This window comes from Ischnura elegans, assembly GCF_921293095.1.
Source record: "Ischnura elegans chromosome 13 unlocalized genomic scaffold, ioIscEleg1.1 SUPER_13_unloc_1, whole genome shotgun sequence".
NCBI lineage: Eukaryota > Metazoa > Arthropoda > Insecta > Odonata > Coenagrionidae > Ischnura > Ischnura elegans.
Genome location: NW_025791657.1, coordinates 11,492,636 through 11,514,423, shown reverse-complemented (window position 1 = coordinate 11,514,423; position 21,788 = coordinate 11,492,636). Strand labels below are relative to the sequence as shown.

At 37.1% G+C, this 21,788-nt stretch overlaps 1 protein-coding gene across 2 annotated transcripts; it reads right to left on the bottom strand.

Moving 5' to 3' along the window:
• Positions 1-2,058: 2,058 nt before the first annotated feature.
• On the bottom strand, positions 2,059-21,629 carry LOC124172178. Of its 2 annotated transcripts, XM_046551591.1 has the most exons (4): positions 21,235-21,629; positions 20,971-21,108; positions 10,575-10,742; positions 2,059-3,120 (listed from the first exon to the last, which is right to left on the bottom strand). In XM_046551591.1, exons 1-4 carry the CDS (start codon positions 21,400-21,402, stop codon positions 2,362-2,364), a joined length of 1,233 nt encoding a protein of 410 aa, XP_046407547.1. In that variant the 5' UTR covers positions 21,403-21,629; the 3' UTR covers positions 2,059-2,361. The 2 variants fall into 2 exon arrangements, with proteins under 2 accessions (XP_046407547.1, XP_046407548.1); XM_046551592.1 differs by lacking the exon at positions 20,971-21,108.
• Between the last annotated feature and the right edge of the window lie 159 nt (positions 21,630-21,788).

Here is a 21,788-nt window from a genome sequence, read left to right as displayed (position 1 = left end):
TTTCAAGAATGTTCCCGCATTCTAAGGGTTAATAGGAAAATGTTTACCACTTTTGATACTTTCAATACTGCTGTGGACTTTTTATAATAATTCATGTAATATCTGCAATTTTCACAGTAATTATTAGCCCCTGTCAATTCTGTTCTTTGCTAAGGTGTATGAGTGTTTTTTTGGTGTTTGTATTATGGTTTTAACCTTTTTGCGCCGAGCTCCTTCGCGGGAAGTTGCTTCTGGCTCTACGAAGGGTTTAAGATTTCTTTTTCGCCCCGTACGGAATTTTTTTCGGCTCGGGACTGACCAGGTAGTCGCTTCCTCCCCTTAATGACCTTTCCTAGTGGGGATAATCCTCGACCCTTTTCCCCGAGAGCAGCCCATCCCAGCGTACTTTTTCGGTCAGTTAATTGTTACCAGTGCAATTTTAATTTTTTTATTGTTACTGTTGCATTAAATGTCAGTTCATCAATGTATTCCTTTCATTTTGCAATGTCTGTATAACTTTTAAACGAAGTTCTACGGTTATTTTTAGGGTTTTCAGCAAAACGGCATTATATCATAGACCAACAAATACTTTAAAGGGAATGAAATCTTTCATTGTTCCTAGCATACTTCTAGGTATTTACGATTTATGATATTAACATAATTTAGTTCCATGATGCCAAATCCACACTCTCCTCATTTGCGTCTGCTCTGCATTTCTCTGAAAACATGAGAATGATACATTTAGAATTTTTTAGAAGATATTTTCCCGAAAAATTCTCATAAAACTACTTGAATCATACAAATTTGTTGTTTGAAATGGCTAAATAATAATTATGGACTTCAAGAAAAAATCCTGGCTGTATAATTCCAAGAAAAAATGTAATTCCACCGAAACATCATTTGAAAAAAAATCCTTGCAGGAGGAGGAAGGGGAATGCATACAGAACATTTACGGTTAAATTTGAATACACGCCAAGAAAATTTTGAAAAGAAAATGAGCTATTCCGAGAAGAGTGAGGTTATCACCTACATGGGTGCTGTAGACAAAACAGACATGATGCTGAGTTCTATAGAGTCGGTTCGCAAATCTGTTAAATGGCACCAAAAGTTTTTCTTCCACGTGGTCGATCTTTGTCTGTTAAACGCCTATTTGCTTTACAGACTGGTAAAAAATGAGAAAATGCCATTGGAAAAGTACCACCTCGCCTTAGTTCGTGAGCTTCTGGAAACGTACCGCAAAAAAATGCAAAAAAAGTAGTGGAAGGAGATCAAATGAGAACATTATTAGATTAGATTAATTGAAAAAAATTTCCCTACTTCGGTCACTGTCCATCATGTGACTATTGCTCTGTAGAAGACGTGTGGTGTGCAGTAAGAATGCAAAAAGACAAGATACATTTGCTTAGAGTGCGATGTGGGACTTTGTGTGGATCCATGCTTCAGGATTTTTCACACACAAAAAATTACTAGCTTAATTTGTTGGAGATTGGAGTATATAAAAAATAAAAAATAATAAAATATATATATAAATAATGGCAAAAAAAACATACTTTTAACTTCGCCATTGTCGGTCCACAGCTCTAATGAAAAAGAAGGATGGGAAGTATTATATTTAGGTTTTATTCAAGGAATAATTTTGACATCTAACCTTCTGAAAAATAAAAGTCCTTACTAGGTTATTATCAACGCTAGAAACCCGTTTAAAATTTCACAATGCTTAAAAATATGCATGTTATTATAATGTAAGTGTAAATTCTCAGAAATCGTAATCAATAATTATTTATAAAAAACACCGGTAAAATAATAAGTTGACCACGGACTCCCGCTAAGAAAGGGTCGGGTGAGAGGCAGGGATAATGGCCGGGCGCCCCGTTGATTTGGGTCACAAATCCGAGGACGAGAGTAAACCAGGCAACTCACTCTTATAAAAGATCTTCCTACAGAGAGTTTTAAAATGTTCTTATGCTACTCGTAGCGTGGTAAAGTTTTACTTTCGTAGTATCCGACAGGAAAGAGTTAAAATTCGTTCGCCGAGATTCAAGTCCAAATAACTAGAAAATCAAGTGATGGATGGAAAAATTCTCCTCCACTTAGTAACTTTTTCCTTACCATTTAGCTGTCTCTCAAAATGTGTAAACATGGAATCAGGACGTCAGTTGCAGAATGATCTGGGGTAGAATTCTAATGAAAAATAAAAATAATTTTAAAGCGTTATGTTTCATTAGAAAAACTTTCTAGTCACTCGCCTCTAATATTATTTGATTCCAAAAGAGTAAATATTTATTGATAAATTAGTATAAAGAGTACATATAACCAGGGGGAAAGGAATGCCCCAGGGAAGGACCCGCGAACAAAATGGCACAGGTTTGTAATGCCCTTTTTTTATTCATGCTTTGTTATTTTTCTCTCCACAATTTTTAATTTCCTTTTAAAAGACTTCACCCACGTAGGACTTGCTGTGAAGGAAAAAGTTGGGGATATGTGCTGTTTGGCCGCCGAGAGTGCCCACTCCTGCAAAGTCCTCGTCGTCACCGATTCGCCCCTCTGCCTTGCTTCCACGAATCGATCGGTCACCCATTCATCAATCATTCGCAGTTTTTCGAGGCGTGTGCCTCCACTCTCTATGTCTTTCTCCCACTTTTGAAGCATCCCTTTGTGCTTCAAGAGTACCGAACCTTGATTTCGTAGGGTGGCGAGGCTCCAGTTGGGATGCTCCCTAGCCAAGTTGACGACTTTGATTTTCACCCCCAGAGGCACCTCCTCGTACTTCCCTCTCTTTAACCTCGGCACATATTCGCTCCCCTCCCTTTGTGATGCATCAGAGCTGAGGGCCATGGTCCCACCGGAATCCTCTGACGTTTGTTCATTGGCAGAACTAATACCTTCCGCTTCACCTTCTCCATTCACGAAAAGGTCATCAGTTCGCATTTGATCAAGCGAGGGAAATGTTTGCGTGTACGTGCCGAGTTGTCCAGGGAATGTTCCACCGAGGAAAGAATTTTTATCACTAAGTGCAGTCACTAAAGCATCAGTTGCCAATGGGTCTGACGCTTCTCTTGAAATTATGGCTGGATCTGGTGTGCACGGTACGGAATAAGTACCTTCACCAAGGTGTTCATCGCTCTCCTCTTTCACATTACACTGGAAGAGAATGCTGGGTGTCAATCAATGATGGCAAGATAATTATGATAATAACTCCTATAAATAATAATCATAATATTGGAACCTACTCCTTCATCTGAGAGCAATGAGACTAGCCGGAAGCATGCACTCATGAGATTCATGACTTTTTGCTCAAACTCCAGAAAATTTAAGTTCAACTTCAGCAGTATTTTATGATTTTCTCCGTCATTTATTAATAATCTAAATACACCCATGCCTCGCTTAACGCAAGGGATGCGTTCCTTGGGGTCTTTGCGCCAATAGAATTTATGCGTTACATAAGAGCATTTTAAAATTGGGAAGATAGGGAGGGATGCATTCTCGGTAGAATAGCTGTTGGGCATCAAATTCCCTATAAACCATTTGTATTCGTATAAATAGCCGTAGAAAACCTATTTAAATAAGCAATTATAGGTTAAAGTATCTTTCAAAATAGTTGGCACGCACTGAAAGACGTTTTTGTCCTTAAAAATTCGTAAATCTTTTGAAATTCTCTCCTTTCGTAAGAATGGGCTAAAATCTAGGAACGAATTCATGCTAGGGATTCGTAATGCATTGCTGGCAGTCGAAGAATATTCAAAGAAGCCTACAAACCATCCTTGTGTCGCCCTGGCCCATTTTCTGCTCATCTAAATGACAGGAAAATACTACTACTCACAACATTTCATTTCTCGCGGAGTTTGTGAATGATAAATCATAACTGACTTTAATTTGAAGTCCCACGAGGCATTAGCACAAACCAGCAATGTAAATGGTCTTTAAATGCCTAGAAACCTGACCCAGGGAATTCTTCCCTGATAATGAATGCAAAAGATTGTATTTTCTTCTAACGCAATCTCGTCTCTTCAGCATAAAAAAGACTAGTTGAAGGGGAATGGAGCCACTCCCAATCACAGCTTATAGTTCATTAGAAAATGTTGCGGCGACTGTGGCATCAGCAATTGCAGATTCACCAGATATTGCTGCACTTAAACACCAGGTCGCGGTTTAAATTCTGTAACCTCCCGGAGCTTCCACTTAATTTCTCGGAGCTAACACCACCCTTATCTTCTTTTATAGATTCGTTTAAAGCCACAGCTTTTGTACAAATAACTGCCAGAGATAGAGGAACATCATTTGACAGTTTATGATAAATCCAGGAGATCAGAAGTCTTGCCGTTTCTTCAAAGCAATGAATTGTGTCATTTTCTACTGAACCCCGCTCCCCAAAAAAATTTCTGGAACCCCCTTCCCCAGAAATTCCTCCGAAATCCTCCTAACTTATGTCTACTAAAGAACTTAACGCTAAAAGTCCTAATCGGTTCCCTATGTCTGGGCTTACGTTGTGCTTTGCCAAGATTCGACGACGTGATGCCACAGAACTTTGCGTACTCGTTCAGTGCTTGGCCGATATCACTGACGTTTTAATTCCGTCCTTATTCAGAATGATAGCACGGACTCGATGTGGTGAGTAGTGATGGGCAAAGTTGATCATTTTAGTGATTCAATCATTTTGACTCGAGTCACAAAAGTGATTCAATCAATTGATTCAATCACTATGATCAAAAAGACTCAAATGAATCAAGATCGAAAAGACTCAAAGGAATCAAGATCGAAAAGACTCAAAGGAGTCATGATTGAAAAGACTGAAAAGGAATCATGATCGAAAAGACTCAAAAGGAATCAAGATTGAAAAGACTCAATCAATGGATGTACTAAATCACTTTGAATAATCGAATAAATTTTGCCTCATCTGTGAAGAGCATTGGTAACGCTGATTGCTATCCATATTATCATTTCATATACTATTTTGATTGTGAATTCCTACATGAGTAAATTAAATTGCAAAAATGAAGGAAGTAGTGTCATGAAAATATTTGGGAAGGCAAAACTGCCACAGTTTCTTATAAAATAATTTCTAACTAGAGTTGATCAAAATATAACACAAAATACACCAAACACCATGCATGAATCTGATCTGCAGGATAATTTTATGAACGGCACAATAAGATGTAACCAGTTTTAACTTCTACTTCTTAACGTTCTCCTACAGGAGTCATCTTAATATTTTCCTTTTACGTGTATTGGTGTTATTAATACTGATAACTGCTGGAAAACATTTAAGAAAAAGATTACACAAGTATTCAGTTCTTCATAACATAGTATTTAATTTTCTCACAACTATTTCTGCCCTGACGAAAAGAGATCAAGCATCGATCGTTCCAAAATTTGAAGCAAACCGGAAACCGAGATGATTGATATGAAACCGGAAGTCGGAGTGATTGATGATCGACTTGTTTAACGAAATGAATCATGAGTCATTTGACTCACCTAGTGATTCAATCTTTTTGATCGAATAGTTTATGATCGACCCATCACTAGTGGTGAGCTTGAACTTGTGTGTAATATCGCTATGACGTTCTTCATTTCCAAGCGCACTTTCAATTTTTCCCCGAGGTTTATGCATTTTATTGATAACTTCTTTATTATTCTATACCCAATCCTATTTTTGCCATGGCTCACTTGGTTTTTACTGTGTATCTCAATCTCTATGACATTCACCTTCTACTGCTGAACAATTGTCACACTGTATTCCTGCGATGCGGAGGGCATATGAATACTGGGAAGGAATGTAGCCAATGTGTATGAGACTCATGGTCAGTCTCGGACCTTTTTACGATCTGATTGTGTTGATGCTCTTCATATGCAACACAGCCTCTGCTCCGTTTCTCCCCTGCGAATACCAATGACCTTGAGGGCTTTAGGGTGGACCCTTCAGCTGGAAGTCAGTTCGTCTGATAGCCTATGACAGACACAGTGACATCTTCAACCATACTCCTTTAAAAAAAACTTTTTCCACTGTCTCTAAACTTAATTAATGATCAGAATTAACAAGAGTCAATCTTTTGAGGAGTCGAGATAAATTGCTTCAGTAGGTCGGCTATCTCAACCGCATGACATGGAGGTAATTTTTTTGCCCATTGCACAGTAATGGGTTTCGACGAATATATTAACAAAGAATATGAGTTGAGGCAAACATTACCAATAATATGCATAAAATGAGAGTAATATTTTGTGTACTTAGTGAAAGTTCACATATTATCAAGACAGGGTTTAGGCTATTTGATTAGGCTAAGCAGTGTTTCCCCGCCGAACGAACTTGTGCTACATCAAAATTGTGCTAAGGGAGGCATGGGTGTAAATATTTATGTCCAACGCCTACCTACATTCCACTCTACCTAACAAACCCATTAAAAAATCAACAGATTTTAGCATGAAATTATAATTTTGTAATTTGGACATACATATGTACTTAGTAATTTGCAAAGAATTTGACTCTGAGGAGCCACTTTTGTATTTTTATTTCTTCTTATTTCTTGGATTTCAACAAGGGACTACCACGCACAGATTTTGAGCTGTTAATGGACATTACTTCAATACATATTCCATGATACTGCCGTCTGCAGTGATGACTAAAAACAACACGTGAGTTCAAGTACAATTGTTTTACTTTTCTTTCCTTCTTCTCAGGGAAAAATTTCTGCTAAGTAAACCATTTGGAACTGTCATCTAACTGCTTTTTAACCAATTATTTGTATGTGCTTTTGAACTGATATGGAAACACGGTACACAGCAGTTCATGACATCATACCATCCAACCATGTCAGCAACTCATTTGCACACCTTTTTCACTCATATGCAGAGGTGCCGACTCACAAAAAATTTTAAGGGGGCCCAAACCGGGGATCTTGCCCCGGGAAATTTTATAAGTAGTGAGTTTTAAATTTTTTAAGCATTTTAGAAGTCATATGATCAACGTTAGAACCCTAATAACTCGAATCTCGATATCTGAGCTCTCCAGGGAAAATCGACAATTTTTTTTCTCACGCCCATAACGAATTTTTGAGGGGGCTCGGGCCCTCTCAGGCCCCATGGAGTCGGTGCCACTGCTCATATGTAACATATTTTGAACTGCTTTAGATTTCCAATGGAAACTGTCATGGAACAAATTTTCAACCTTCGGAACTCATTCAGAATTAACACTGGAACTGATTTGTACGGCTCGTTCATCCATTTTGGAACTCATAAGTACACCATGCAAATTGCTTTGTAGCCGTTCAAGATGGCTTCTAGAGATCCCTTGAAATTTGTGGTGGTGGCACACCGACAAACTAGGCCAGGCAATGATGGTGAATTGAAGTGCGGCAGTAAATTCATCTCATTCTATAGTATAATCACTGCTGCATTAACTGACCCATTGTATTTTCAAAATGAGACATAAGCAAAGGTCCTTCAAACTTTACCCACTAGGCCCAGGTTGTACTCAGTTAACAAAATATGAAGTGACCACTTAGTACTTCTCCATATAAAAAATATTACCCTAGCATTGAAATATTTTGCTGCACAGCAGCATTATCAAGAAAAACCAAAGATATTAAGCATGCTAGAACAAATACAAGTTTGCACACTCACAAACAAATGACAATGTGGGGGTGGAAGGAGGCACAGTTGGGAATTCTAAACTTACTGATAGTAGGAAAGAAAATATTTCTAATCACAATGTTTTTCCATTCCCTTCTTTTCTCCTTGACCTCCCTCAGCTAATCCTAAAAAAAACCCTCCAGGCACCTGAAAACAGTCGTCATGCCCACCTCTCCTACCTCACCTCAGACCAACGGTCAGTTTAAAATTCCCAACCCTTCCTCCTTCCACCCCTTTCTTTGGTTACTCTTGATAATGCTGCAGTGCAGCAACACACATTAACTCTAGAGTAATTTATGTTCATGTGGAAAAGTGCAGAGTGGTTTCACATTATAGCTTATAAAGTAAAACCTCAAAGTATCTGCCTCATCCATTCAATTTCTTCCTTAACAAGATGGACAGAGTGGGAGGTAAGTGGCTTTGGTGGTCAAGAAAGTCCACATCCTGAGCTTAATTCAGGCCTTACGAAGCTCACCTAAATCTTTCAGTGCCCATTTCTGAGTGAAATATCTTCATTCCTGGATATATTTTCTTCAAAACCGCCATGTTAACTATCCGAAAATTCCATGCAAAATGCAAAAAGTGGCCTTTTTCATGTATCTTAACTTTCCTCAATACAGTTACATTGAAACAGATTTTCTAAATAGGGATTCATTTTGGGGAATGTAAATGTAAATACAGAACAAAAGATGGACATAAGTCATTACCTGGGGATTGGGAAGACAATACATCAACTGGCATGTTTTTTGAATACATAAATCAATGTAAAATACTACATTAACAAAAATATTGAACAACAAAAGCATTGAAAATAATTTTTGCAAAAAATACTGTAAAATTCACCATTTACCTGCAAAATATACTTTGAAAGCATACAAATTGATGTTTTTACAATATTAATCTACTTGGAAACACCAAAAAATGCCATTCCGAATCAGGTTCGCCATGAAGTTGCTATTGAATGCCTTACTTTATGCAACCAAGATTCTCGGTTTGCCGTGAAGATAACCATGTCATATTTCAAATTGGCCCCAAAAATAAGATTTAAGTAACAAAGAAAATACCTTGAATAATTATTATTTAAACTCATTTGAGTGAACATGTAGAAGTTCCATTTCCATCGACTGACTTTTGATTATTTCTTCAACAGCTTACGCATTTCTATAGCATATGTTAGAGTTTTTGTTTTCTCAAGCAAACTAATTAGACTGAACTTGACCATGGTACATCTGCATGTAGAAAACAATTAAAAAACAAATTATAATGTCTATAAATAGTATGGAATCGTTCAAGAGGAAAATTTTGCAAATGTACGGAGAGCAGTTACTCATGAATCTTCACAGTACACAGTTAAAATACAAATGACTTCTGGAAATATTGCTGAATCGTTTAAAAGGAGTTAAACATTTGTAGAAATCAGTTCCAAACAAACACATGCTGTACAAAGGAGTTCGAAAGGGGATTACAAATGAGTTACAAATTTCTTTGTATTTCCAATTTCTGGTGCAAATGAGTTCCACAGATTTCCATGACAGATTTTGATGTTTCAAAACGGTTCAAATGCAGTTTGAAAGAAAAAAAATTCCTTTTGATAAAATGAGGATATGACCATGAGAAAAATTATTTTCATACTTTTTTGTACCTACTACAGGTATCTCTCCCATTATCCTCCAGATATGTTCCCACAAAATCACCTAATAATCTTATTTTATTTAAAGTGGGATATGTTTTTCACGCCTTGGAATTCACACTTTGTGCATTACAGGGTGAATTTTCTGGGGTTTATTTTACCACCATAGGCATCACCACTAGATATGTCACAGGCATAGAAATACCAAGCCATTATTATCTTTTGTAGAGCCAATTCCTTCATGAATAAATTGACTTATGCTCTTCCCATGACTATTATTTTTTACAAGTTCCTTGGTTGATATAAAGTACGAAGACTGCTCGAACAAAAAGAGGCCAATCTAGAGACCAAGCCATGATATGGCAAGGACCATTGATTTGACAGAAGACTGGATATGGTTCACTATATGCCTACAAAATGGGAAGAATACCATTTCCAATGGAAGATTGGTAATGTTGCAATACTAAGATCGACTTAAATGTAAATATTTTGGAGTGGGTAGACTTTTTGCCATGTATCATACAACTAGCAAAGTTGTAAAACTGAAACCCGCAAAATAAGGTGGTTTCCCATTATTTTCCATTGCCTAAATCAAAAGATTATTACTCCTGGAGCATGCATTTCACACTTTTACATTTTTAAATTACAATATCCATTTTTTGCAATTAAATGAAAAGTGAAAATTTTCAAGCATGCAAAAATGTGGAGGCTATGAAAGCTGGGAAAAGCTGGTGTGACGTCATTCTGGTTCCCACTGTAGCCATGCGAGTGACCTTAGGGTGAGGATATGAGCACCGCTGCAACGCAGGCTGCTAGCAGATAGCAGAGTACCAAGCTAGCAGGTAGCACTTGGCTTAAATAAAGATTGCAAATAACATATCAAACAAAGGAAACTTTCCGACCATAGGCAGTTTTAATATGTGGTTATTAAGAGATGTTTCCCTGAGCTCCGTGCCTCGTGCACTCACTTGGAATCTCAGACGATATAAAAATCCTATCTACTCATATAGAAACTAGGTCCCTGTGACGTCACGTGTAGTGGCATCGCATGGGGGCCAATCTGGCCTTTTTCAACTGTGGTTAAAATTGACCATTGCCATTCGCCTAAACTGGTATTTCTAAAACCAAATAATTTGTATATTATGAATACACTAATGGTGGGTAACAAATCGCAATCAATGGCTTTTGTTTTCTTTGATGAAGGAAATTACCCTATTGAGTGACTACCCACAGAAGTTCATACACTTACACCAAACAAAAGCACTTTCACCATGCAATAGACAAGATTATACAAGTGAAGATCTTTCAATTAGGCTTCAATGTGAATGAGAATAAAACTTACCATTATATTCTCTTGGGAACATTGCCAGTCTGGCACAGGAATGTATATTTCAGTCGACTGCACTGAGGATCCAAGTTGTGAAGTGCCTTCATTTGCCCACTGAATGCTTTCTTTTGTCTCAGCAGGAGACCCCAACTCGTCACCATCAGCACCCTCTCCCTGAATTGTCTGTAGAGAAGGAAACAATGACTAAAAACTCTCTCTCTTCACAATCCTCAATATTATTTATTCTGTATAGATACCTTTTCCTCAACTTATACGAAACCAAACTCTACAAACGAGGTACCAAAATGCAAAGAATTTATCAGAAAACATGCGACGGCATATCTTACTTCCTTAATAATGCTTTTGTTTCCTAAAATTGGTTTTTAAATAATTAAAAAAACAACGAAAAAAACGGTAAATATTCCTGACGTTAACGGTGCACAAAATGATACAATTGTTCATTTGCAACTATAACTTGCATTCTTTAAATAACTTTTATCAACATGCGGTTGATTCCACATTCAAGTCTCCTGTCGATACACAAGTACGAGTCATCATGTGCATTTAACAGAGGATAGTGTAATTACTTCCAATGTGGTGTTTAAAGAGGTCCTCTGACCTCAATTTGTATATGAACATTCCAATTAAATTTGTACATAAGACCCTGCCTTTTTTTCTACATTTATCATGCCCTGTGATATATTGCAACATTATTTTCACCGTAATGTAGAGGTTGATATCTACAATGTACTTAATTCTTTTGTTCTTTGGGGAGATGGAATAACACTGAAAAGTAAGGCTGAATAGGTGGGATTTTCTTACCTTCTCAAGTTTGTCATGTGATACAATGCATATGTGAGGCAAGGGAAAAAACAATTTAAAAACTTATTTCAGGATTAACTCTCCCAGTGAATTAGAAATGTAATACTCCAGTTGCCATCAATATGGAAATTGGTGACCACCTGCCGCATACCTATGTATAAGTAATACCATTTTTCCTGTAAGCCCTCCCATTACCAATCGTACTGGAAGAATGTACTTCTTTAGTGAAAGTGAGGCTTACTTTGTACAGCACAGTTCAGCCAGAACCATTTCACCACCCTTTGAAAGTAAGTTTCATGATTGAAGTGTATTATTTAAATAATTTCATTAAAATGAGTATTTTCATTTATCCTCTAATGCACAGTAAGAGTCTAATGTATGCTGATGCCATTCTTTCCATAAACTTAACACTTGAAATATAGGTAAATTCCAGGAAAAGAGCATCATTTCACAGTTTATGAGCCATTTGGGCTCTTTTATCCCTCAGTCGCCACAAGCCAAGTATTGTTCTAAAAAAATTGTATGAACAAGAGCCACATTCACTAAAGCTACATGTTTGGTCTTAGATTTACCGAGCATTTTTTCAAATACATATATCCTCATTAAGGTATGAATAAACTTACACTTATTATCTTACAGCATGTCTCCAAAATCCCCCTCGTGGAGAGGGAAAAAAAAGTAAAACCTGATATTCTCATAGTGGCAGACAAAACACCACCATTTTTATTTCACAGCATATTAGAGCACATATTTACCTTTAATTAAAGAAATTGGATGAGTTAACTACTCTGCCTTTTGGTGATAATTCTGCAAATATGAGGAAATGTTTTTGCGCTAAAAAAAATCGGTTAATTTACAATTGTTGACATCATTTTGGCTAAAATAGCAATGCAGGGGGGATAAAAGATATTACTATTGAAACTATGTACTTAATATATAATAATGAAATAATATATATTTATTCCATATTACGGTACATGAAATTTTAATAGGTTACTCAAGCATGAGTTTTTACAGAGGTGGAATATAGGCACCCCTGTGGTAAGAACCAGTGTTGGGGTGGTCATCTCATTAAACGTACAGCTGGCTGATACGGCCAAAAACAAAAGAATATACAGTAAGTAATGAGTCAAAGAACGCTTTTCTTTGACGTCTGTTCCTTTGAGAAAATTATGAAAAATAAAAACATAAAAATAAATGAAACCAAATACATTAATTACCATGATACATAGAAATATTTCATACACTGTACAGAAATCAGACTAATAACATACAATGTAAAAAAAATGTGCAAAGATAGTATTTACAAGTACACTTCTATATTGTCTATAGAGAACAACCATATTTTTAATTCACGTAGAAACAACGTGAAGAACTTTATTGGTGTGATACGAAATGGTAGGAGATTAAACATCTTACCTGCACAATATAAATAAAATCTTCTGAAAGCTTCATTATTCGGTTGTGGAATAGGTACTCTATTCCGTGACCTCAAGCCATGATAGGGAATATTTACGTAGCCATTGATATTTCCTCCTCTGATATTATACATGCGTAGGACTCTATAAACATAAATATCTAAGGGGTAAAATACCTATTAATTTAAATAACGGGTAAGAAGCGTCATCTCTTTTTGCCCCCATTATGATTCTTATTATTTTCTTTTGTGACACTAAAACTGGATTTAGATTCGAGATATATGTTCCTCCCCAAAAACAAAGACCATACTGCAGTTTGGAATTAATTAGTGAGTAGTATACATTTTTTAGTACAGGTAAATTACAAATCTGTCTTAAGTAATAGAATTTCCTAAGTGCTGTATTCATGTAAATTTTTAAATTTTGTAAATGATTTTTCCAATTTAAATTCTCATCAATAACAAGGCCCAAATACTTTATATTACTAACCTGATCAATTTGCACGCAGTTTCTGCACATGTTGTCTTTAAATGGAAGGCAACTGGCACACTTATAATACAAACAACCAATAGAATCTTTTCTATCTCTTAAGCTGAATCGAATAAATTTAGTTTTTTCACTCAGCCTAAGTTTATTAACAGAAAACCAATACTTTAGCTTGTCTAAGTCGCTTTGCATATGTTCTTTAACAGTTGGCAGATCTTTTGCAGAGTAAGACAAGGCTGTGTCATCAGCAAAACAGGTAAGTTCCCCATTGAATAGTCCAGTACATAAATTATTGACGTATAATAGGAATAGAATAGGTCTGAGTACTGAACCTTGTGGCACACCATAAAGAATAGTTTCAGGTAAACTGTAGCAATCTTTAAATTTTACCAACTGCGTCCTTCCACTCAAGTAGCTACAAAACTAATTTAGATATATGCCTCTCACTCCTGCTTCCCTTAGTCTACATAGCAAAATATCATGATCCAGTGAATGGAAGGCCTTTTTGATGTCAACAAATATGCCTGAAACGCATGCTCCTTTATTTAGACCATTAAATAATTCAGAGCAAAATTTAAGCAGAGAGTCTTCCGTAGATTTTCCTTCCACAAAACCAAATTGGTTTTTTGATAAATAGCTATTTCTGGAAAAGAAACCTAATAAACGTTTTTTGACAAACTTTTCTATAATTTTTGAAAAAACCGACAACAAAGAAATAGGTCTGTAATTATTTATATCAGTTCGACTGCCCTTTTTGGGAATTGGTATTACAACAGCAATTTTCATACCCTCGGGGAACTCACCCGAACTGAAACTCAGATTTATTATAAAGGATATTACAGGAGCTAATATTTCACTCACATATTTTAGAGTGAAGGCTGAAACTCCATCAAATCCGGGCGTTTTATTTGTTTTAAGTTTTTTGATGACATTATTTACCTCAAAGGCAGTGGTTGGGTACATGAAAAAGGAGTCCTGAACGTGCTTAATTGGAAATGAACGACTACATTGTGAGTTACTATCTATAGTCTCCCTTGTATTTCTCAATTTCTTTACAACGCCAACAAAGAAGCTATTGAATTTGTTTGAAATATCTAGGGGGTTTGTCAAAAATATACCTGGCCTATCAGGTACACATATTTTTTCAGTTTCAGCCTATCAGGACACAACAACACCTTGGTGTGACACCTATCAGGATCAACAGTGTCCTGATAGGTGTCACACCAAGGACACTGTTGATCACTTGCCATTGCTTTTTTAAATCATTTTTATTTTTATTAAATAGGTTCAAGTAGTAGTTTTCTCTTCTGACAATAATCTCATGTCTAATTTTAGTAGATACAGCGCTGAAATATCCATGCAGTTTTTTGTCATCTGGCTTTTTTTAAAGTTTCTTATATAAAATATTCCTCTGTGACAGCCGTTTACATAGATCAGTGGTCATACAAGATTGCATTGGTCTATATTTAACCCTATGAGTTGTCACAGAAGTACAATTTTCTATATTTTGCGTTAATTTCTTTAAAAAGATGTTGAAAGCTATCGTAACATCTTGTGGTCATGTACAGTACACCAGTCGACACAACTTAATGACAATTTCAATTTGGGGTGATCTATTCTCTTAATTTCTTGATTTTTTCGTGGATCTTTCTTTTGCGCTTTCTCAGAGGCATAGGCACTTGGATAGACAAGGGTCAAAATTTCATTGAAATATATTGATGAGGTTTCTGAGCTATGAATTATTGCCTTGCTGCCTGCACTCTGGAATTTGAATCCCACTACCACCACTTCTGAGGAATCATCTCTAACTTCGGCCCCTCATATCTTGCAAACTATGAGAGTGAAAGAGGAAATATTTTACACGAGTCATTTAATAGGTGATAGTAGCTAGTGACAAAACTTCATTAAAATCTGAGTCGGTGGGTGCCATGCCTGGGTGAACTGACATGGAATGACCCCTGTGGGAATTAATGTCTAAACGTTAAAACGCAAGAATGACCTTGAAAATGTACTCTGGAACTACTCAACTTGCAGGAATGCATGAACAGAAAATAGCACCTGTTATTATGCTGTTCATGCATTCACACATGTTTTGTTCTGGTCCACAAAAATAAATCATGCCAACAGACATTAACAGGTACATGTGTATTGAGCAAACAGGCCTCAAAAACAATTACTTTCTACATGCACCAAATTCATCAAACATGTTGCTTTAAAAATTACAACATCATTCCATTCTCAATATCATGGAATTATATATATTTAAAATGCACCCAAACACATTTCCTATCAAAGATTTGTCTGGTTTTTCTATTTTTTAGTTCATTTATTTCATTTTATTTCACAAAAAAATATAAGCATATTAGGAGAAGAAAAAATCACTTAAAGACGTGTGCAATGAAACTGCATAATTTTCAACTATATCTTAAACCCTATCATAGTTCACTATTTAGCAGCATTAGGCAACGGATATATCGGTTGATTACGGATATATCAACCGATATATCCATTAATTTGAGCAAACTTTACTTCACTCCTTGGAGAATCTAAACAGGTACACAAGCAAGAATATATTATAATGAGGTCATTCCATGTTAAATCAACCAATATTTTGACCAAATGACACCCACCGACTCGGATTTTCGTGAAACTTGCGTTGGTCATATATTCTGGTATAATTAGAGATTGTGCACAATTTAAGACTGCAATTGTCAATTGTTAATGAAATATGAGCAATTAAAATTTGGGAGTGACCCCTAAAGTGCCGCAACGTGCAACACATGGTGATTTTTATTTTCATCCTTAACTCCATTCCTGTGGGATGGAAATGCATGATTTTTTTTCTAAATCTAAGCAGTCCATAATGATCCAACGATCATCATTAAATATTCACTGCATGAAGTAATTCAGCTGCAAAAAATAGTTTACATAAAAATCTTGCTTGTACCATTTTTCATTGTCAGCATCCGAGGGAAAGGCCATACGAATACAGACTCATGGTTCAGTTTAATGTATGAACAAAGATCCTGATGAAAAAAAATCATGAGTCAGATGTTCTTTTTAGTAAAAAAAATATGCATTCAACGTCATGGGAAAAATGGCTCTTTTTCAAGGCACATAGAAATTACACAATTGAGAGGAGATATAAGGTTATACTCATGATTAAACAATATTGGAGCATGCATTATCTCACTATAGCTTATGCTATTAGCTCTTAGAGAAGAAAACTCATAAGCAATCATGTGAACCTACTCCCCCACGTACTGCTAATTTCGTGCTATCTGAACTGTTCGAGCAGAAGGAGTTATAATAAAAAACTGCATGATCCATGGTACACTATTACATCCTACAATCATTTTAATCTTTGTCCAAAGACCAGATACATTTCATATCCAGATGTATTGACATCAAAGGAATGTATATTATCAAATGTCAAAGGGAACCGTCATCAAAACATTTGAATTGAGAAATTTCTCACATACTTCACCCTTTCAATGTTTCATTTAGTCTTTCCATATCATTGGAAAAATAGGTAATTAACAGCAAAATTAAATCTACAACCTTACTAATTGATTTGAAAGTGAGCCTCCTCTTTTTAACTGGCTGGCCATATTCTAAGATGTCTTAGTGTTTTTCTCAAAGTCTAAATATTTTTTTTTAATGTTGGCCACTTCCTCCCTAAAGAAGTAGTATGACCTCCCAGAGCTTGTAGTTGCAGGAGAATGAAGTACCCACAATATGTGTCCTAGTGGCACACATCAAACATATCTCTCTGGCCAACATTATAATGAAGGTGAGGGCCCTTTAGGTGTCATGAATTTAACTGACATATCTTCTTCATGGTTGAAAGCTTCCACTAGTCCAATGTAACACACTGCTTGCTATAAATACTAGCTGCATATGAACCAACAGCCAAATTATCTGGGAAATCCACTGTTTAATAACAAAAATCAAATATAATATTGGAGGCTAAAATTGTACACAATTTCTAATTATACCACTGTATGACCATGGCAGGTTTCATGAAAATCGGAGTCGGTGGGTGTCATGGCCTGGTTGATTTGAAAAGGTATGACCTGAGAGGGATATAGCCAAGCAGCTTCATTGAATTTTTCAAATAATCTTCGACGAATATGAATGAATTATTACCTTACTTATGATTGATTGTGCAAACAAATAGTTGCACTCGAGGACGAAACGACTAACGCCATCGCCACCAAAATAGCAACGGCAACTTAATTTGCACCTTGATAAGGATTCACAGATTCCAATGTACAGTAGGGCGGATCGCAAAAATCGATTTTTTTCAAATCCATCTGGCCCAATGAAAAACAGTTGTGGGACCGATCAAAAATAAGGCCTGAAAAATTTGAGACCTGTACGTGAACCCCTGACCCTCGCTCAAATGCAATTTAGGGGGGGAGGGTCAAAATTCGAAAAATACAATATTTTATGGTCATTCCCTATAGATTTTGCCGAGTTACTGCCCGTTAGGGCAAAAATTTCGTGCATTTTGACGTATCTTCCACCGTTTAGCCACGAAATGCCTAATATGAGTCCGCGTCCGCGAAGAAAATATTCCAACGCCCACGCAGCGTCGCGGATACCAGAGCCGCAGGCCGATCCCTTCCCCTCCACGCTCGCTTCTCCCCCTCCCACGCCTCTAATACAGCAAAATTCATCCCGCGCATGCTGCTAGGAGGTCGTTTATCTTTGATAATATAAATCAGAAGATGGTAGAAGGTAAAAAACCATGCGTAGTGAGACGACTTGTCCCTTATTTGGTGCCTCGTCGGCGTTAAACAAATCGATATTACCAACTTTTAGAGAAGTGATGAAATATTTTTAGACCTGCGCACGCAGGAAAGGAGACTACGGTCTATGAATACGCCTCTCGAGTGGCTATGAAGGTTTGGGATCTTAGGTTATGCACTTCTATTCCGGTATTGTCCGACAGCTGTGACTAAATGGATGAATAGGGGTGAAGGCCGCCGGCGTCCCGTCCCCGCTCGCCTCTCCCGCGCCCCAAATGCACCAAAATTTTCACTTAGTGCGTCTTTCTTCGTTAGTCTTACTAATATTTGTTGTATCAGCATCGTCCAGTGAGGAACAATCACGAAGGAATTACTCAATTACCTGCTTTCCAGTCTGTATTTCGTATGTTAGTGTCATTCCTCGTCTTTTGCTGCTGTCAACAAAGTTTTGGTAAATTCTTTCGCGAATCTCTCGTCCGTATGTATAATAAAAGGAATATTGAAATTCAAATTAGAACTTTCATCCATAGATTTTTAAATTCCACAGCGCTAAGCTCAGATATAGCCGAAGGAACCGGAGTCTCCCTCCAATATATCATCAGCGGGTAGTCCTTTATGTCGATATTAAAATCCAGCAATTAAAAAAATATCGGATTGGTCGCCAAACGCATCCTTGCAGAAACGCAAATTGGGTCCCTAGATTACCCTCCCAACGTTTATGTCGCAAATCCAAGTCAGCATAGTGCAATTAGCAAATAGACCACTGTAAGGGATGAAATACGATTTGATGCTTTCCCAGAGAATGATGTGGGTAAACTCTTTTCGGGGTTCAACAAAATTTATCCCTTAGGATGAGCCCCCAGTCAGAGCTTGAAATGTTGGCCATTATGGAAAAATGAACCCGGTGGGAATCCCGAGAAGAGTCTACCCACACTGCAACGGATGTTGGAATTATGCTTATAGCAAAGGGATGATGCCTCCTTTTTGGGCGGTATTTGCTTGGTACCATCATAATCAAATCCTTTTTAATTCTGTGTATCTAATTTCCACTCGGAAGGAATCGATAATCGCAGATTTTATAACTTTTGCTAATCCTCCGACGGGGGAGGCAAACCTCCAAAAGTGGGACCCTGTTTCTTCAACTAACACCACAATTTCCCCTCTAAACTTGTATTGGTAAGTCCTCTTCCCTTTTTTCATCAGACAAGAGTACAGTCTTTCATTCCAATAAAATAAGGCCCTTTGATGACACCTCTCTTTTCTTATTCACAGTAATTAGCATCTTTTTCTGTCTACGTAAGTAATTCTGGTACATTAGCTTTGATGGATCTTACGAAGTTATGACTTCTGCGTCAGCTAAAGTTGCGGGCAAAGTTGGAATTGCTGTTGCTTGGTTCTTGCATATACCTCTATCACAGTTGGCAGACGCGTTTTCCCCGAAGAAGTTCCAATTTGAGGTTATAGTCCTTAATGTTTATTTCATGAGGAAATTAGAGATACATATCGGCTGATTTCTCGCCAGTTTAATTTTCTTCGGATGAATTGATGAAGAAAATTTTTTATACTATTTTCCCGTACAAGAATTGACGATGATGACTCAACGCTCTTCTATGATTCCCTTTTTTCCTCAGTTGTCGAGTTTATTTAGGGTTCAATCCAGCAGCCATCATCTTTCATTTCGTCAGATTGTCTCTCAAAATACTTCTTCATTGTGGGAACCTTATGCTCCTCCATGCCCTTACACGCAAAAATATCGTATAATTTAAAATGTTCTTTTAAAATTGTTTGAGTAATATACTGCAAAAAAAACCCTACTTTTGGCCTCTTACGATTTTCCGTAAGTTTTAGTACTTCCTGTGGTACCGCTAAATCCATTTTGTCACATTCATAATGGAAGAGAAGCACGTCACCATAGTTCGCACACCTTCATAGCCACTCGAGAGGCGTCTTCATAGACCGTAGTCTCCTTTCCAGCGTGCGCAGGTCTAAAAATATTTCATCATTTCTCTAAAAGTTGGTAACATCGATTTGTTTAACGCCGACGAGGCGCCAAATAAGGGACAAGTCGTCTCACTACGCATGGTTTTTTACCTTCTACCATCTTCTGATTTATATTATCAAAGATAAACGACCTCCTAGCAGCATGCGCGGGATGAATTTTGCTGTATTAGAGGCGTGGGAGGGGGAGAAGCGAGCGTGGAGGGGAAGGGATCGGCCTGCGGCTCTGGTATCCGCGACGCTGCGTGGGCGTTGGAATATTTTCTTCGCGGACGCGGACTCATATTAGGCATTTCGTGGCTAAACGGTGGCAGATACGTCAAAATGCACGAAATTTTGGCCTAGAAGGTCAGTAACTCGGCAAAATCAATGGGAAATGACCATTAAATATTATATTTTTCGAATTTTGACCCTCCCCCCCTAAATTGCATTTCAGCGAGGGTCAGGGGTTCACGTACAGGTCTCAAATTTTTCAGGCCTTATTTTTGATCGGTCCCACAACTTTTTTTCATTGGGCCAGATGGATTTGAAAAAAATCGATTTTTGCGATCCGCCCTAATGTACAGTTCATGGAAAATAGAACCTCTTTCACTGTTCCGTCGACCATTTTCAAGGGCCTTTCATATCCCCTAATATTTTTCATTAACAAATGGTACGCTCAGTCAACTTTTGATATCTCATTTGAGAGCATTTTAATTAAAATTGTATTTACTGGCTTTAAGCGGTCGCACAACATTACATTTCTCCATTAGCGACACCGAGTAATTAATCACTTACAATATAAAACTGTCTTTCAAACTGTTGATGAAACCTGCTCAGTTACGAAAAATTCTCCCTTGGTTTTTCTCTCCTATCGACCAAAACTTGCATTTCATATTCTCCGAGAGTTACCATGATCTCGGGTTTCAATGAAAGAAAATGACAAGTACTCACCCTGAAGTAATTCCTCGACAATCTTTTTCTCAGTTCAGCATCCGATTCAAAACAAATCTTTTTGAAATCAGTGAACTCCTCAAGTTTTTTCAGACATAGTGGACACATTGTCAAGGGTAGACCATCTCCCACAGCAACCTGAGATAGCAATCAACACGGTAGACGTAGAGAAAATTCGCAATTACCTTGGAAGATATGTTTACATTACGTTATGAAATGAGAACGAAGTTAAAGATAATCGACAACATGTAACTTGCTACTTACTTGTAAACCGATTAAATCATATAGGGCATCCCTCATAGTTATGTCCCTTCCTACATTCGAAGAGAATATATTGTAATAATGATCATTATTCTTCATACAAAGTCTGCACAGGGGGACTTCAGAAATCCGTTCCGACGAATCCAAGGAATTCTTGGAGGTACTACTCATGTTTTAATTTCAATAACTCATCCAAACTTCAAATCAGTTCCATCGTCAACGAAATCAATTACACACCAATGGAGAACTAAGAACTCAAAAAGGAAACTACACAAATGTCCTTGATGAATGAAAACGAAATAAATGTGGAATGCTCACGGTAAAATACTAATACATTAGACAGTTTGTCGTCATCTTAGAAGAAATTACTCCACAGTATACCCCTATATCGTAGTGTATTCAACAACTTTCAGATGAATTGATTATATAAGGTAACACAAGCAAGGACTTCATTATATGCATGGTTAGTTACTTTCAGTTTATACCGCCAGAGGCACACTAGCACGTCAGGCTCATAGGCCGAGTTGAGGACTAATATCTGAAACACTTTCCATTCG

Excerpts from the sequence above, each read along its gene's own strand:
- LOC124172178 (XM_046551591.1), bottom strand. The coding sequence starts at position 21,402 with ATGAGTAGTACCTCCAAGAATTCCTTGGATTCGTCGGAACGGATTTCT. Across the intron at positions 21,109-21,234 it reads ATGATTTAATCGGTTTACAA|GTTGCTGTGGGAGATGGTCT; the intron begins GTAAGTAGCAAG and ends TTGCTATCTCAG. Across the intron at positions 3,121-10,574 it reads GTTCCCAAGAGAATATAATG|TGTAATGTGAAAGAGGAGAG; the intron begins GTAAGTTTTATT and ends ATTCTCTTCCAG.